This window comes from Pteropus medius, unplaced genomic scaffold, assembly GCF_902729225.1.
Source record: "Pteropus medius unplaced genomic scaffold, Ma_sr-lr_union100, whole genome shotgun sequence".
NCBI lineage: Eukaryota > Metazoa > Chordata > Mammalia > Chiroptera > Pteropodidae > Pteropus > Pteropus medius.
In genome coordinates, this window is record NW_024352784.1 from 363,781 (window position 1) to 380,899 (window position 17,119).

General features: G+C 44.4%; 1 protein-coding gene across 5 annotated transcripts in view; it reads left to right on the forward strand.

Annotated features, from left to right (window-relative positions):
* Positions 1-17,119, forward strand: part of FHIP1B (FHF complex subunit HOOK interacting protein 1B) — a 31,611-nt gene that overhangs the window by 4,601 nt on the left and 9,891 nt on the right. For 2 of the 5 annotated variants that reach the window (XM_039847878.1, XM_039847875.1), the window contains exons 2-11: positions 5,146-5,474; positions 5,607-6,245; positions 6,587-6,745; positions 6,937-7,023; positions 7,230-7,430; positions 11,061-11,140; positions 11,347-11,552; positions 11,928-12,707; positions 15,134-15,312; positions 15,472-15,634. In XM_039847878.1, the coding sequence (XP_039703812.1) occupies positions 5,337-5,474; positions 5,607-6,245; positions 6,587-6,745; positions 6,937-7,023; positions 7,230-7,430; positions 11,061-11,140; positions 11,347-11,552; positions 11,928-12,707; positions 15,134-15,312; positions 15,472-15,634 (2,632 nt within the window). In that variant the 5' untranslated portion in view covers positions 5,146-5,336. Of the gene's footprint in view, positions 1-5,145; positions 5,475-5,606; positions 6,246-6,586; positions 6,746-6,936; positions 7,024-7,229; positions 7,431-11,060; positions 11,141-11,346; positions 11,553-11,927; positions 12,708-15,133; positions 15,336-15,471; positions 15,635-17,119 lie in introns of those variants that run through there. The other 3 variants (XM_039847876.1, XM_039847877.1, XM_039847879.1) reach the window with 3 other exon arrangements.

Here is a 17,119-nt window from a genome sequence, read left to right on the forward strand (position 1 = left end):
GATAAGGGACACCAAGCTATGGTCTTCTCTTATGTTTCTACAGTGTATGAGCAGGGCCCAGATTAAGTGTTGTCTTTTGGGTTCTGAGACACTGATTCCAGCATGCCTTTTTGTCCTTCAGGTCTTTGAAAAGAGATGGGGTGGGGATGAAGAAAGGTACTGGAGGCCAGTCCCCCTTGGGTCTGTGAGTAGTGTCCTTTGTTAGTCAAGCTGTAATAGAAGTGCGCATTCCAGGTATTTTGCAAGGTAGGTTTGTTAATCTTTGGAATTGAGGTCTAGAAGCTGGAGACAGTTTAGTTTTGGATGTGTTAAGGCCTTACTTTGCTGAGATTGGAGCTCACTGGGGTATGAGTGTGAAGTGAAGATGAACATGTTAGAGCAGATTAGATCTTCTCAGTCATAGGGCACCTTGGTCAAACAGGATCAGGAGAGGGAAGTGGGAAAAAGGTAAATGTCATTTACAGAGCTCCTATTTTATGCCTGGAGTGTTACATAGGTAATCTTATTTAATTTTTAAAATAGTAACAATACTTATTTCATGAGAAATTTATAAATCAGAAAACTGAGGCTCCAATGTGTGAAATGATTTATTTAAGGTCACACATATGGAAAATTATGGACTGAGATTCGAGTCTCTGTTTGAGGGACTCCAGAAGTCATGTTTTATCTCACTTCTTTGTGTTTCTCTTGCTTGGCCTTAGGACCTCTATTTGTTTTCGGTCTTCAAATGTGATGTGATTGAGAAAACGTTCTCTAAACAATAATTCTCTTGTGTCAGTCAGGGTCTCTGCAGGTAGCAGATGGCACAAATTAGGCTTGGGAAAAATTTAATAAAGGTGTAATACTGACAGAGATCTAGACAGAGTTTAAGGAATCCAACAAGGGATGATGCAGTATCCCAGGGTTAATAACGATGAGAGGGCTAGTAACAGGAGACTTTACCAGGACTCTCAGCTGTTGGCTTTGCCTTTTCCAGCCCATGTCTACCTGGGACTGTAAGTATTTGGGCAGACGGGTAAGTACCTTTTCCAGTGCATCCCTGCTGCTGATAGCTAATTGTCTGCATGACTGTGTTAGATGGTTTGAAGGAAACCATGTATGAATGACCGGATGACTGAATCCATTCTGTGGACTCATTCTCCATTCTGTGGCTGTATCACTTTCTCACCACTTCTCTTTTCCCCCTACCCCTACTCTCTTGGGTCAGTGAAGGAGGGAAGGTTGGATGGGGGTGGTAGTGGTGGATATTAGCTTCCCTCTTTCAGATTTTGGATTTACGTGAAGTGCCACCCATCTTTTACTTTTTATTGTCCTACTTTCTTAGTGAATGTGGTATACGTTATTTTTCTGTCAGTTATCCATATCTTATTTACCCATAATATATTACTTTCTTCAGATTTTTTCCCTTGACTTGACAAACACCCTTGAGGCTCCCCATCCTGAAACAAAACAATACCAAACAATAAAACTCTGTGTCTTGACTCTCTGTTACCTCTCTCAGTTTCTTTAAACCATTGTCTTATTTCCTCCTTCCGTATATTAATGAATTTCCTGAAATTCCATCTTACTCATCTTTGGCTCCTAGTCATTCTTTAACCAGTTACTTTCCTTAGTTTATCTAAAACTTGAGTGCTAAAACTGACTATTTTCAATATTCATTCTACTTAATCTCTCTGTAGAGTATATACTATGGGCAACCTCCAGTTACTGGACACTTTTTTTCCCCTTGATTTCTAGATTACCACAATTTCTTGGATTTCTCCTTCCGTCTCTGCCTAACTTCACAGTTTTCTTTAAAGACTTCTCCTTCTTTGCTTTCCTAAATCCCAGGATGTCACCCTCAGCTCCTTTCATGATCTGCTGATCTCTTTGAATGATTCCGTCTACTTCCATAGCTTCATCTATCACTTATAAGCTGGTGACTCCTGGACTTATATCTCTAGTCTTGATTTCACTCTTAACCTCAATTATAATAATTTTACTTGCTTTCTGGACAACCTATCCTATAGGTATCTCAGAACTTAACATGTACTAATTCTCTTTTCTAAAACACAATTCCCTTTGTTATATGTTCCTGGTCTGTTAATGGCATTATCTTTTACTGAATCTCCTATATTTCATATTATCTTCTGTTATCCTCCATTCATTTATCAGGTCTTGTTGTTTATATTTCATGATTAAGTTAAATCCAGAGGCAGGTTATCTGCTTTTTCATCTCAGCCTTGTACTTACTAGCTGCCTAACATTGACAATTTAACCTTTCTAAGCTTTGATTTCCTCATGTGTAAAATGGAGATTATAGTACCTCTAGGGTTTTTATGAGGGTTAAATGAGCTACTACATGTATGGCTTAGAATAGAGCCTGGCGTATAGTAAGTGCTCAGTATATGTTAGCTGTTTATTTTTAACAATTATTTTTAATTCATAATTCAGTTCTACAAGTATTTTCGAATGCCAGGCACTATGTTGCCACTGAATTTCAAAGAGGAATGAATGATACGGTCACTTTTGTCAAGGAGGTTATTAATGGCAGAGATATTAACAGGTGTAAATAATTTCAGTATCACATGGGACATGCTAAGATAAAGGTGAATCTCAGATTTATCTTTTCTAATCCTCTTCTTACCACATTAGGTCATGACATCCTTTTTTCCCCTCCTTTAAAATAGACCATTGAAACAGGTTCTTATAATTGTCCACTGCCATGTGTGTCTCTGTTCCACCTTATACTTCCATCTGACGTATTTTTAAAGGCAAGTTTTATCTTGTCATTTCCTTGTTTGAAAACCTTGTTTAGCTCCAGAGTGTCAGTAAGATAAAACCCAAACTCCTTAGCATGATATTCAGTGATATTTATAACCTTCACCCATATTTACCCTTCAACTCAGTATCGTATCTCTCTCCTCTAAATAGTCTATAAGCCACCAGAAACTCGCAAGTTTTCTTCAAATTTGTTATGTTCTTTCATAGTACCGTACATTTGTACATACTGTTTTTAATATGAAGAAAGCCTTTCCCTTTGCTCTCTGTGACCAGTACATCATTGTTAAAGATTTAAGTCGTTAAATCTTTACCTCCTTCCTGAAATTCTCTCATAGTCTCCCAGATATTACCTCCTTCCTGAAATTCTCTTATAGTCTCCCAGGCAGAACTAGTTGCTTTCCTTTCATGCCTCCATGACACTTTTGTAAATACTTCTGTTTATAATATTTATTGGTGTTATTGTTTTTGCTCCCCCTAGCTGTTTATCCATCTTCACATTTCTAGTGCTTACATAGCACAGTGCCCAGTACTTTATCAGTATGGATGTACATTGAGTTAATGAGTGAGCCATGTCTTCTATTTAGGACTGGCTCCACCCTTTATAAGACTGCCCCTGTTTTGTAGAGCAGGGGTCCTCAACTCCCTGGGCTGTAGAACTGTACTAGTCCATGGCCTGTTAGGAACTGGGCCACACAGCAGGAGGTGAGTGGCAGGTGAGCGGTCCAGGTGCATGGGTGAGGCTTCATTTGTATTTGCAGCCGCCCCCCCAGTGCTAGCATCACCACCTCAGCTCTATCTCAGATAATCAGGCATTAGATTTTCATAGGAGTATTTGTCCCTCTAACCAAAAAAGGTTAGAGACCGCTGCTATAGATTTCCTTAAGCATAGTTGCTACATTTCTTTAGTTGTGAGCTGGTAATGGTGAGAGTATCTGGGTGGAAGGGAATGGTGGTTAATATAACCCAATGGCAAAGTGTGGGGCTGTTGCCAGGTCTCTGGGTTTCTTTCGCCCTTGTTGAGTATAAAAAGGAAGGACAACTGAACCACACCTTTCCTCTGAAGTTTTTGCATTCTCGAGAGACAATACTGCTGAGGGGGTGGTGTGATGGAGAAGGAACTGTGAGCCAACAACTATTTTGGTACTTTTCCCTTTCTCTGTGAAGGTGTCATGTCAAGTTCCCGGGAATGAGTGTTGGGTGTATCTGACAGGAGTAGGGTCTATGTGTGTATTTGGGAGTGTATCCTTAGAATGAAAATCGTTCTGCTCTTTTGGTTGGCCCTGGATTTCCACCTCTTCAGAATATTCAGACAGTTAAGGGTTTATTTGCCCATTTCCTACTGGATGGGCTTCTAGGGAGGGACCTGTGATAGGCAGAACAAAATTTTTTCCTCAGCAGTCCCGGAGGGCTGGAGTCATATCAAGACTGTGTTTCTTCATTATTCGTTTGTTCATTTATTTATTCATTCATTCATTCACTTAACCATTCATGTATTCAACAAATATTTATTGAGTCCTTGGGCACTGCTCTAGGTACTGCAGATACAACAGTAAATTAAACAGACAAACCCTGCCCTCAATGAACTTACATTCTAGTGGGGAAGATAGACAAATAATTTCAGGAAGTGAAAACTGCTAAGAAGAAAGTAGAATTAGGAAGCTAGAGAGTGAAGGTGGGAAGACATGCTATTTAGAATTGTTGGGTAAGGCCTCTCTGAGGAGATGGCATTTGAAAAGCACTGAGTGATGTGAGCAACGTGAAGATCAGGAGAAGAGTATTCTAGGCAGAGGGAACTGGAAGTATTCACAAAGGTCTGTGAGTAAAGTATAAATGAGGAGGATGGTAGGAGGTTATACAGATTAGATTATATAGACCAAGGTAAGGGATTTGGATTATTACTAGTGTGATAGGAAATCATTGAAGGATATTCAGCAGAGGAGAGAAGTAATGTAATTTGGGTTTTAAAACTACCACTCTGGTTGATGTGTGGAGGATAGACTCTCAGAGGGGGCAAGGCTGGAAGCATGGAGACCAGATTGGAAGCTATTGGAATAGTACGACATGTTTCGAGGGTATAGATGATAGAGTTTGCTGATGAACTGGAAATTGGAAGTAAGGAAAAGAAGAAATGAGGATGATATCCTGGTTTTTGGCCTGAACATGTAGGTGAATGTTGATATTTATTGAGTTGGAGAAGGCTGGAGGAGTAATAGATTTGGTGGTAGAAATGGTAGGTTTGGTGTTTTAGCCATGTTAAGTTTAAGATGCTGACTGTGTGCATATGCATGTAGGATTTTCAGTGGAGTGGTGGTTCTGAATTCTTCCTGCTGGGGAGTGGATTGAGGCAAACTTCTGTTGATCTCTTCTTTCTTTTTGAATTAGATTTGCAAGTCTGGACTGGTCAGTAACCTCTAGGTCTGCCACTCCAGCCTGGCATATCTTCTGGCTCCATGGCCAGCTACTGGCTCCTACAGACCAGATGAAGCAGACTAGAAACATAAGTGGAAAAAGCCTCCAGCTGGCAAGTTCTCAGAGTGTGGTCCTCTGGCCGCTGGCCCTGCCCAGCCTGCCTCATGGAGAGGATGAACTGGCTGAGCAGACTGGCCTCCCGGGTCCCTGGGCACCGTGTACCTCAAGGGGCCAGTCTGCAGACCCCTGTCATGGCCGACCCTGAGACCTGCCTCATGGTCTTCAAGAATCACTGGTCCCAGGTAGGAGACTATATGGCAAAGGGCCTAGTCTGGTGGCTTCCCGAGTCCTTTTAACCTTCTGTGTTCTCTCAACATTCCATTTAGTCACCTTATCATCTTAAATTCCTTCTATCTTCTGTCCTGTGTTTCCAGGTGGTGCGAATCCTGGAGCGGCAAGGACCTCGAGCAGCTCCTGGGGGTGCAGATGATCTCAGTGCTGTGCGCAACCATACTTATCAGATGTTGACACTGCTAGCAGAGGATCGTGCAGTCCCTTCAGCCCCCGCTGCCCCTGGGCCCCTTCTGGAGTTTGCTCTACACGAGGATCTGCTAACCCGTGTGTTGGCATGGCAGCTTCAATGGGATGAGCTTGGAGATGGGGTTGAGGAACGGCGTACTGAGCAACTGAAACTATTTGAGATGCTGGTGAGCGAAGCTCGCCAACCACTGTTGCGGCATGGTCCAGTTCGTGAGGCTCTGCTGACCTTGCTGGATGCCTGTGGCCGTCCTGTGCCCAGTAGCCCAGCACTGGATGAAGGCCTGGTGCTACTTCTCAGCCAGCTGTGTGTGTGTCTGGCCCGGGAGCCTTCATTGCTTGAATTCTTCCTGCAGCCACCTCCTGAGCCTGGAGCTGCCCCCCGTCTCCTCCTCTTTTCTCGCCTTGTTCCCTTCGTCCATCGAGAGGGTACTCTGGGCCAGCAAGCTCGTGATGCCCTGCTCCTGCTTATGGCTCTGTCAGCTGGGAGCCCCACTGTGGGCCGCTACATCGCAGATCACTCTTACTTCTGCCCGGTCAGCACCTCCTGGGATGGGGGGTAGGGTATGGTGTGTGGACACTGGACAGGAAATGCGGAGGGCCTGTGTACTAGGCCTCTCTGTTTAGGAAGTAGCCTCCTGGGTTTAAAAGCATGCCTAGAGTTGGAGTGGGCTTACGTGGGTAGGGCAGGTACTAAGGCTCTTCATGGGCCAGTGTTCCCAGGTAATGCTTGGCATATTGGGTAACTAAATACTTGCTGTGGTAATAGCTCCTCCTCCTCCTACTCCAATCAAAACTCTGGGTCAATAGCTTTCCTGTTTCACCTTTTTTATGTTGTCTGAGCCTTTGGTAACCTATCCTTGGGGATGACTCCCAGGTGCTGGCCACAGGGCTGAGTGCCCTGTATTCCTCACTGCCCCGTAAGATTGAAGTTCCAGGGGATGATTGGCACTGCCTGCGACGGGAGGACTGGCTGGGAGTGCCAGCCCTCGCGCTCTTCATGAGCTCTCTAGAGTTCTGCAATGCAGTCATTCAGGTGAGACTAAGGTTCCCTGGAGGTCTCGCCCTTGGATATTGGGGGAGATGGGGTAGGAGGTGGTACAGTCCTGAAGTTCTGCTATTCTGTCATCTTGGGTGTAGGGTGCCTGCTTGTACTGTGCCATTCTACTCCCTTCCAGACAGTGGTCCTCTTCACAATCCTCCTTCCTCTTTCTTGTACCCCTATAGGTGGCTCACCCTCTGGTGCAGAAACAGCTGGTTGATTATATCCATAATGGGTTCCTGGTACCTGTCATGGGCCCTGCCCTGCACAAGGTGAGAGCCATGGGTAACAAGGTGGAATGGGGATTAGGCTGACGGGTGGTAACCTCAATGTCAAGACCAATGTGGGAGACAGTGGGCTATGTGCTCTTCCCTTTTTCCTTGTCCGCTCCTGGTTCCTCCTTAGAACTCAGGGAAAATGACTCAGTATATGTGCAGGGAAGCCCTAAATTTCCAAACTTTCCCTTCCCTTCGTCCAGACCTCTGCGGAGGAGATGATCGCCAGTACCGCCTATCTGGAACTTTTCCTACGGAGTATCTCAGAGCCTGCCTTGCTCCGTACCTTCCTGCGATTCCTGTTGTTACACCGGCATGATACCCACACCATCCTTGACACCCTCGTTGCCCGTATTGGCAGCAACTCCCGGGTATGGCCCCTACCTCTGTCCTGGCTTACCTGGGTGAGCCATCTTCTTTCTCTGAATTTTGTTCTAGGAGGGTGTTACTGCCCTTCTTTGGCCTTCGTCTCCAGCAATCACTTCAAAGTTCGGTGGCATTTACTTTCTTGTATTTAACTTTTAACCATTTTTGGCTACAGATTTTAATCTATTCTCCTGCTTTTGTAATATGTGACTCTAGAACGCTGCTTCCTTTTCTGGATGACTTTGGCTGCTCATCATGGCTATTGGTTTTGCCGTTGTGTTACACTTGTAATGTAGCATTGGCTTGAGGTTCTTGTCAATTGTGTAGTGCTCTGTGGCCTGTTCTGGGGGCTCAATATTACCTTTTTAGGTTTTGTGTCTGCTTTGATAGCTGACCCAGCTGCTACTGGTATGTTTACCTTTTCTCCCCTTCAGATTCGCTGCATTTAAATTACTGTAACTGGGGACACCCACCCACCCACCTACCTACCTACCTACCTACCTACCTACCTACCTGCTTACCTACTTACAGTCTTTCCTCTGGAACATTTGTGATGAATGTTCACTATGCACCATACTGTTCTCTGGTACTGAGGATATAATGGTAAACAAGATAGACATGGTTGCTGACTTCATGGAGCTTCCTTTATAGAGGAGGAAGACAAACACACACATTACTAAAATAATTGAAAATTGCAGTCATTGGTATGAAGAGACCAAACAGGGTGCTTATAAAATAAGGTAGTGGTAAAAAAAATCCTGTCTGAGGAGGTGACATTGAGCTGAGACTTAAAGGTCACGAGGGAGTTAGCTTATTGATGAGCAAGTGGAAGAACAGTCTAGGGAGCAACATGCAAAGGACAACAACTGGGGAAGAGCTGAATGTATTAGAGGAAATGAAAGACCAGTGTGACTGGAGATGTAGTGAGCAAGCGAGGGAGGCAATGAGATGAAAGTAGAGAGAGAGGTAGGATTCATATCCTGCATGGCCTTGTAGACCATGGTAGGAAGTTTGAATTTTAACCAGTAGAAATGTATATATAAAATAGGAGTAAATAGTTTCCAAGGTATAAAACCCTGAAATCTTTCTGGGGGAAATAAAGCATTAGTTTAGCCATGGACTTTATGACATTTATTTTGGCTCTGGAACCATTTTATTTCTTTCTTTTATTACAAATAATTGAAGTTCCCTGGGTCTTTGTGTTTAAAACAGAAGTTCTTGGATCACTGAAAGTTCTAGAAAACTGTTCTAGATAATCAAGACACCATATAGTAGGGTTTCGGGTAGGCAAGTTTCCCAGTTTAGCTATGTTTTGTATAGGTGAGGTTTCTGAAAAGCTAAGTTAGGGTATATATGAGATATTACAGAATCACTCTGATTAGACCAGTGTTTCTAAACGAAGTATACACTTCAGAATTTGAAAGTTACTAACTAGGACAACAGAGTCTCAACTCTGCCTTAGATCTCTGAAGTTACAATTTTTAGGAGTAGGTCCACGGCATGTGTATTTTTAAAAATTCTCCAAAAAGTAATTATAATACTTGAGTATCATAATTGAGAGTCGTGTAGGTTAGGAGTTATTGGTGTAAACCAATAGAGAATAGATGTCAAAAAAATTTGATTTCTCATTATGCTGAAGTTAGACCATGGTTGTATATCTAACCTCAGGGAATGTCTTGTTGTTTCGGGACAGTTGATTTCCTTCTTGGGGTCAATTTGTTTTTCCTGTGCTGGCCTCTGTCCATCTTGCTTTTGTCTTAATCTTATCCTAACTTCTTTGATTCTTTGTCATTATCTTTAGTCCTTAGCATATATTTCTATTAGTTTTGCATTTGGTCCCCTGATCTCAGGAGCCTTTTATGTTCTTGGGGTATTTCTGTTTGGTTCCTGGTTCTTGGAGAAACCATATCTCTTCTGGTTTCAGGATGCCCGTGCAGATGCTTTCCTTTGCACTCTTTGGTCTTTTAAGCTTGATTCTGTTCACCTGACTTTTTAACTTCTGTAGCCCATTTTTTGTGGCTTAAAGTGAACCATGCTAGCTAGCCAGTCTTTGTTCCTGACTATCTGTATTGGTTTCCTATTGCTGTCATAACAAATTACCACAAACATAATACCTTAAAACAACACACATTTATTATCTTACAGTTCTGTAGGTCATACATCTTGACACAATCTCGCCAGGCTAAAATCAAAGTGTTGGCGGGGCTGCATTCCTTTCTAGAGGCTCTAGGAGAAGATTCATTTCCTTTCTCATTCAGGTTGTTGGTAGAAGTTATTTCATTTCAGTGATAGAACTGAGATTCCCTATTTTCTTGCTGGCTGTAAGCTGAGGAACATTCCCCGCTTCTAGAGACCAACCAAATCCTTCACTTGTGGCCTCCTTGTTCCATTTTCAAAGCCACTAATGGACTGAGTCCCTCTCATGCTTCAAATCTCTTCTTTCTTTCTTTTCTTTTTTTTTTTTGACTCAGCTGGAAAAAGGTCTCTGCTTTTAAGGGCTTGTGTGATTTGATTGGGCACATCTTGATAATCCAGGATTAGCTTTCCATGTCAGATTTGCAACCTAAATCATATCTACAAAGTCCCTTCTACCACGCAAGATAAAATATTTATAGGTTCTGGAGATTAGGACTTGGACATCTTGGTGGGGGGTGGTGTGTTTTTCTACCTACCACACAACATTTCAGTGAGTCTGAATGTTTTCATTGCTAGTTAAAATGGTAATTTTGGGTAAACCTTCCTAAACATCCATGCTTTCCAAAATGTGAACTGCTGTCTCTTTCCCACTATGGCTGGTTTTTAATTCTCCCACAATCATTTAGTAAATGATGAGCACCTAGACTGTGCAGGTAGTGCCCTAGACTAAGACCAATAGTTGTCTTTGGGGAACTCAAGGTATCTGACACACTTGCTATAAGGGAAGTATAGAGAAAGTGCGGTGGTGGGGATTCAGAGGAGTGAAGGAGAGCTTACATGTGTCTGTTCTCTTCAACTAGCCAGAGATGAATTACCCTTCTTCCTTTTCTAAAACAAAAGGTTTCCACTCTTCTGGACCCACCTGTTTTTTCCTTTTCCTGTCAGCTGCCCTTGAGCTTTTCTTGAACCTAACTTCTGAGATATACACTGGTGTCAGAGAAGTGACTCATATTCCTGTCCACAGCCCTGCCCACTTCCCAGCTGGGATTCTTCCAGGTTTCCTCAGTTTTCTTTTTGGTAGGGATTTAGCTACTGTGCTGCTACAGTGTCTGCTGGCAGGCATTCACCTAGTTATCATGTTGTTGTTGTCTCCTGTAAGTCATTCGTTCAGTCCCAGTATTTCCTAGGGTCTCTTTTCATGGGTATTAATTTCATTTGCATATTGCTGGAATCTCTGCTGCCTGGTGTATGTAGCCAGAGAATTTGCTGACATGTGTATGATTTATAGAAATACCTTGAATCTGACACATGATTCATTCATATCTGTGAATAGTGAAGTTTTGCTCACAAAGGTCATGTGATCATTTATTTACTACTTGAATGACCGTTATGTGCCAGGCCTGTGCACATTGTTTCTCTATGAGTGGTTGGTTGGGCCTGGGGCTGGTGGGGGCAGGGGTTCCCACATGGTAAACATCTTGGAGGGTAGAGAGCTCTTATGGTAACTCCCTCCCTCCTCCCCCACCCCTCAGCTCTGCATGGTCTCTCTGAGTCTCTTCAGGACCCTACTGAACCTCAGCTGTGAGGATGTCCTGCTGCAGCTGGTTCTCAGGTATCTGTGGGGCAGGGCTGAGGGATGGCTGATCTGAACTCTTCAGGGCCTTGTGCATTACTAGGGCAATGGGTTGTATTGGGGTTCCTCATGTGTTTCCTGTTGGAGCTTGGCTTAGCCATATATTTCCATTGGCCTGATGTTCTCCCAGTCTCAGTTCTTAATTCCTAATCTATCCTGTGCTCCTTTTCTGCTGTCTTTCCCAGGTATCTTGTTCCATGTAACCATGTGATGTTGAGCCAGAAGCCAGCTGTGCGTGATGTGGACCTATATGGACGAGCAGCGGACAAGTTTCTCTCCCTAATCCCATGCTGTTGTAGGCACCGTGCCCCCAGCCCACCCCGTCCAGAGCATGCCTCGTGGGCACGAGGTGGGCCTAGCAGAGAGGCAGGGAAAAGGGAGGACACCACGGGTATGGCCTGGATTCTGGGGGAGTCTAACAACAAGGGGTGAGTGGGGGGAGGTGGCCATGAATGGCATTCCATCTTTGGGGAAGTCAGTGAAGGGTCTTGTGGGTGGATCCTTAATGCCATTAAAGAAATTTAGCTTCTGAGCAAAACTAACTATCTCTAGTTTCATGCTCTTCCTGTTTCCATTGTTTCTTTGGTGTTGGTGATGATGAGATTGAGTAGTGGATGAGGAAAAGCTTCATTTGGAGGGTGGAGTCAGCTATCTGAATTGGTCCCATATGTTTGTTGTCTCATTGCTTTCTTAGTCTCCTTAGGTGTCTTATTCCTCTTCCTGGAGCACTTTTCATTGATTCCTCTTATGTTTTTCCCCTCTGCAGGCCCTGGAAGCCCAAATGTTGACTCCTCTTCTGTGGTGACAGTACCCCGGCCCTCTACGCCATCTCGTCTGGCCCTCTTCCTGCGACAGCAGAGCTTGGTTGGCTCTGAGTCCCCAGCCCCAGCCCCTCGCTCACCAGGGCTTGCTGCATCCCCAGCCTCCAGCCCTGGCCGACGGCCCAGCCCTGCAGAGGAGCCTGGTGAGCTGGAAGACAATTACCTGGAGTATCTGCGTGAGGCACGCCGTGGTGTGGACCACTGTGTCCGAGCCTGCCGTACCTGGTCTGCCCCCTATGATGGCGAGCGGCCCCCTCCTGAGCCTAGTCCTGTTGGCTCCCGGACTAAGAAACGCAGCCTACTGCCTGAGGAGGACAGGGACAATGTGGGGGAAGGGGAAGAGGAGGAGTCGGGGTGCGCGGGACTGGCCGGGGTTGCAGGGGAGGGCCCTGGCCACCTGTCTCCTCCCCAGCTCAATGGGATACCAGTACCATGGCCTGAAGGGGCCAAGAAAGTTCGTAGGGTGCCACAGGAAGGAGCTGGGGAACTGCTAGAGGGCACCTCTGAGGGCATGGCAGGACTAGAGGGCTTTGGACAGGAGCTCCGGGAACTGGAGGTGGCATTGAGCAATGGGGGAGCTGGCTCAGAGCCCCCCCTAGAGCCTCCACTACCTCTTGAGGAGGAGGAGGCCTACGAGAGCTTCACCTGTCCCCCTGAGCCCCCTGGCCCCTTCCTCAGCAGCCCTTTGCGGACTCTCAACCAGCTACCAAGCCAGCCCTTCACTGGTAAGCTACTTACCCTAGGCTTTCTCCTTCGTGTACTCTTTGCATGTTTTGACATGTTTGTGCTGGTTTCTGAAACTTCTTGGCCATGTCATTTCTGTGTACTTGCCTAGCTCCTCATTCATTTTGCTTGGGTTCCTTCTAGATACATATGTCATACTCACGTGTCTTGTCTTTGTGTATGTCTTCCATGCTTGCGCTGGTTTGAGTATTGACTTATGTCTCAACCTTGTATGTATGTCCTATGTGCATGTTCCTCCTCTTCCCCAGTCTGGCCATTTCCTGGGATTTGTGATCAGGATATTCTGTGTTTGGTGTTTCCTGGTGAATCACAGCAATGTACCTGAACCATGCGAAAGACATACTGGCTGTCCTGTGTATAAGGCACCTGTAAACCATGCTGTTCCCACTAGTATATCTGTCTGGGTGTTAGGTCTCTTGTCAGCTCTTCTGTGGCCCAGGAGTAGCTCTTGTGGTGTTCTTCCCCTACTCGGTCTTGACCTGCTTTCTCTCAGCCTCTTTACAGAAGGATTCAACTTCAGATTTCTTCTGTTCCCTGTCCTTATACCTGGTTGGTTGCCATGACTATCCAGTAAAACTTTCTTAAGAATTTGTGGTTAGTAATAAGTACTGAAGCAGACAGAGTAAAATACCTCTTTAGGGCATATGACAAAGTATGGCCTTGAGTGCCTCAGCTGAGTTCTTTTGGTTTCTCCAGGATGTCTTTGGAGCTAGACCTGACCTGAGTGACTGGGCTAACTCCTCTTTGTTTTCGTTTGAGGGCCAGTTCTACTCAGCCTAGCCCTTATCTGGTTCTTATCCTTACTCCATACCCTGAGTTAGAGGGGAAAAAACCACTTCTGGGAAGCAGTGTAGTACTTTGGGCTACAGATACCTTGAGTTAGTGTCTCATTTGTGTCACTGGTGCATGTAAATTACTTATTATGGTGCTGGTACATTGTGAGAACTCAGCACATGGTAGCTTTTTACTAGAATTATCATCTTTTGGGTACATGGCAGATATAAGTTGACCACGTCAACCATCTTTCAGTTATTTGTAGTCAAGTTGTCATGCCTTGATCAGTACATGTCCTAATGGGGCCTGGGATATGTTGCCATTCTGCTTGCACAGCATCAGATCTGCTCTGGAGTCATGATGACTCCCTCTTGCAGACTATAGAAAATATATCTTTTCATTTAATTATTTAGCCTTTGCCTTGCTCCTTCCTTTTTAGTACCACTAGAAGGTGGTGTGCAGGGTTTACCACATTCTTGAAGCATTAATTGAAGCCCTGTCCTTTTACTTCTTTGCAAACTCATCTGAGCTTTTTGAATTTTCTTTTGCAAGAAAGTACCAGGAAATGAGAGGAGCAGAAGGACAAAGTGATGGACCCTGTTAAACTAGAGTTGTTTTAGAGTTAAGGCTAGTCATATATATCTAGGATCTTTTCCAGGATTCACTGCCTCTTGCCCTTTGTTGTTCTCAATTCATACTGCAGTTCTTAGGTATATTCCTTTTCCCCCACAGATCCCTGATCAGACAAACTGTGATGGTTCTGGAGTCCTAGTGCTGGGAATTTGTCTCAGTTGAGGCCAGTTCTACCAGTAGATCATTCTAATCCCTTTTATTAGCCTCTCCCCCACCAAAGAGTCTGCCCTAAATCGTTTTTTTCTGGCTCTCAACTAAGCTTTTTTCTATACGTACTTTTCCACCTTCTTAATCTCCAGCTCCTAAACAGAGCTGATTTCTCCTTTGGTCCTTGAAAGAGTTCTCCCCTAACTTGAAGTAGGCCCATATAGTCATCTTCTTTGCCTTTGTTACACTTTCTTCTTGCTTTCTTTCTAACCCAAGTCTAGTGTTATCTTCCGTTTTGTGTCCAACCCAGTTATCTTTTGGTCTTGATCACTTTCTCGCTTGTTCTTTTTTCTGTTGGGCCTCTTAAAGCATTTTTAAAAACAGAAATATTATGTAGCTTATAGCAATTATTGAATACTTATAAGTTTCTGTATCTAACTTAAGCTAAATGCCTTATGTCAGTCTCTCTTTGGTCCTCTTAATAATCTTATGAGGTGGGTATATTTTCTTATTTTACCAAGTTGGAAACTATGCTTAGAGAGTTTTGATTCATCCATTAACTAGTAAAGAGCGAAGCTAAAATTTGAAACCAGATCTCTCTGACTCCAGAGCCTGCGGTCTGGCTCTTCAGCTCTAGTCTGTGTAAAGCTGGCATCTGGACTCTTGTGGGTCCATGTGGTGCTTGCCATTTTATTTCCTCCAGAATAGGTGGTCACAGGATATTTAAACATACTCAGAGACTGACACACAGATAATTTTCATCTAGTAAGGGTGGGGGTCTCTTGTTTTTGGGAGGAATGCGTGCGATGTGCATTGTGTTCAGGCCTTGTATCCTTGTGCCCACCCCTCCCAGGCCCCTTCATGGCTGTGCTCTTTGCCAAACTCGAGAACATGCTGCAGAACTCCGTCTATGTCAACTTCCTGCTGACGGGGCTGGTGGCCCAGCTGGCCTGTCACCCCCAGCCCTTGCTCCGCTCTTTCCTGCTCAACACCAACATGGTCTTCCAGCCCAGTGTCAAGTCCCTGCTGCAGGTGTGCGATGCATGCATGCATGGGTGCGTCCAGGCTCCATGGTGGGCCAGGCCCGCAGCTGGAGTGGCCCCGGGGGTGCTGGGAACAGGCCCAGTGGGACTAGAAAGGACTGCATCAGTCTAGAGCCACTCAGAAATGTCAGGAAGTTGTACTTTGTAGGTGCTGGGCTCCGTGAAGAATAAGATTGAGAGCTTTGCGGCCTCCCAGGAGGACTTCCCAGCACTACTTTCCAAAGCCAAGAAGTACCTCATTGCTCGTGGCAAGTTGGACTGGGCTGAAGGCCCTGCAGCAGGACCTGCTCCCCGCCGCTCCGATCCGCTAGGTGAGGCCTACCTTACCACCCTTTTCCTACCCTCCCTAGAGAGCTAATTAGCCTAGGTTAACTGAACTCTTATTAAGAGTGAAGACTTGTGATGGGAACTCTGGGAAGTTGTAGGAATTTGAGTCTTGGTGTTTGTACTCAGGCTTCTGGTCAAAGGATAAACATATTTCTATCCATTAAGAGCCAAATCAGCAGTACCAGCAAAAATTACTCCAGTAGTTGGGAACAGGCAAAGGGACAGACTAGTCTCCAAGTTGAGGTTTTGTTACAGCTTGGTAAAGGACATGGTGTTTGATGTTGGCCTTGTGAAATGGGTAGGACTTGTGTAGGCAAAGGAGAGAGTTGGCTTTATTCTTTTGTTTAGGAGATAGCATAAACTATTTAGTTGGAGCAGGGGCTTTGGAAGGTGGTAGACCAGTTGAGTAGTAAGGCTAGAAAGATTTGACTAGAGCACAAGGTTCTCAAAGTAGAAGTTGGGCTGAGTAGAAGTTGTGATCTTTTAGGCACTGTTCATGTGCTAGTTCATGTGCTAGTTCATGTGCTAGGTGATTTGGAGCTAGTAGAAAATGTAGTCAGAGCAGTCAGGAGGATTCTGCCATAATGCAGATGTGACCTGTAAGGCTTGAATTAGAATAGTGGAAATAGAAAGGAAGAATTTGACAAAGTGGAAATGGGATGGAAGTATTGGCAGAATTTGGTGAGTGATTGTGGGATATAAGGAAGAAGTATGAGTTAAATATGACCACGGAGTTTTAAATCTAGACCTTTCATTAACAAGTATCTGAGCACTTGACTGATGTGCTAGGCAGTCTTTGGTACAGAAGACTCGGAGGTATAGGATGAGATCTATGCCTTCAAAGAGCTGACACTCTAGAAAGAGACTAAAGGAATATCGTAACTGAAGGAGCAAGGTCCCAAAGATGGTGGAAGTATTGAGATTCAGAGCATTAGGAAACGATTAACTTTGGAGAGGAAAAGGTGGTTTTTTTCTCCTTTTGAAGCAAATGAGAAGGGATCAAGAGGAAATGATATGTACCAATGGAGTTGTGAGGTATGAAAGAGAAGTTTAAGGAATTGAAGTCATTCTTTGTAGGAGGCAAAATAATATGCTGAGAGCAAGAGAGCAGAGGGAAGATGGGGGCTTAAGGAGAAAAGTGTATGGGTTGGGAAGAGAGTACCAGAAGGGCTATTACATAGCTGTGAAGACTCAGCGAAGTTCCTTATCATGATTTCCTGATTGTCTAGTATTGTGACTATTTCTTACGTCCACAATCGTGGTACTTTGTTCTTTGTGTATGGCCCAGGGATACAAAGGTAAATGAGACAGAGTCCAAGCCCTTAGGCTCATAATTAGTGTATGAGGTAGATGATATATATATATATATATATAAATGGGTTATTAAAATGCAATGTGATAAGGGCAGTAAAATGGGAAGTCAGTGGAGGGCAAATCAGAGGTGGTTTCCCAGAGAGGTGGGGATAGTG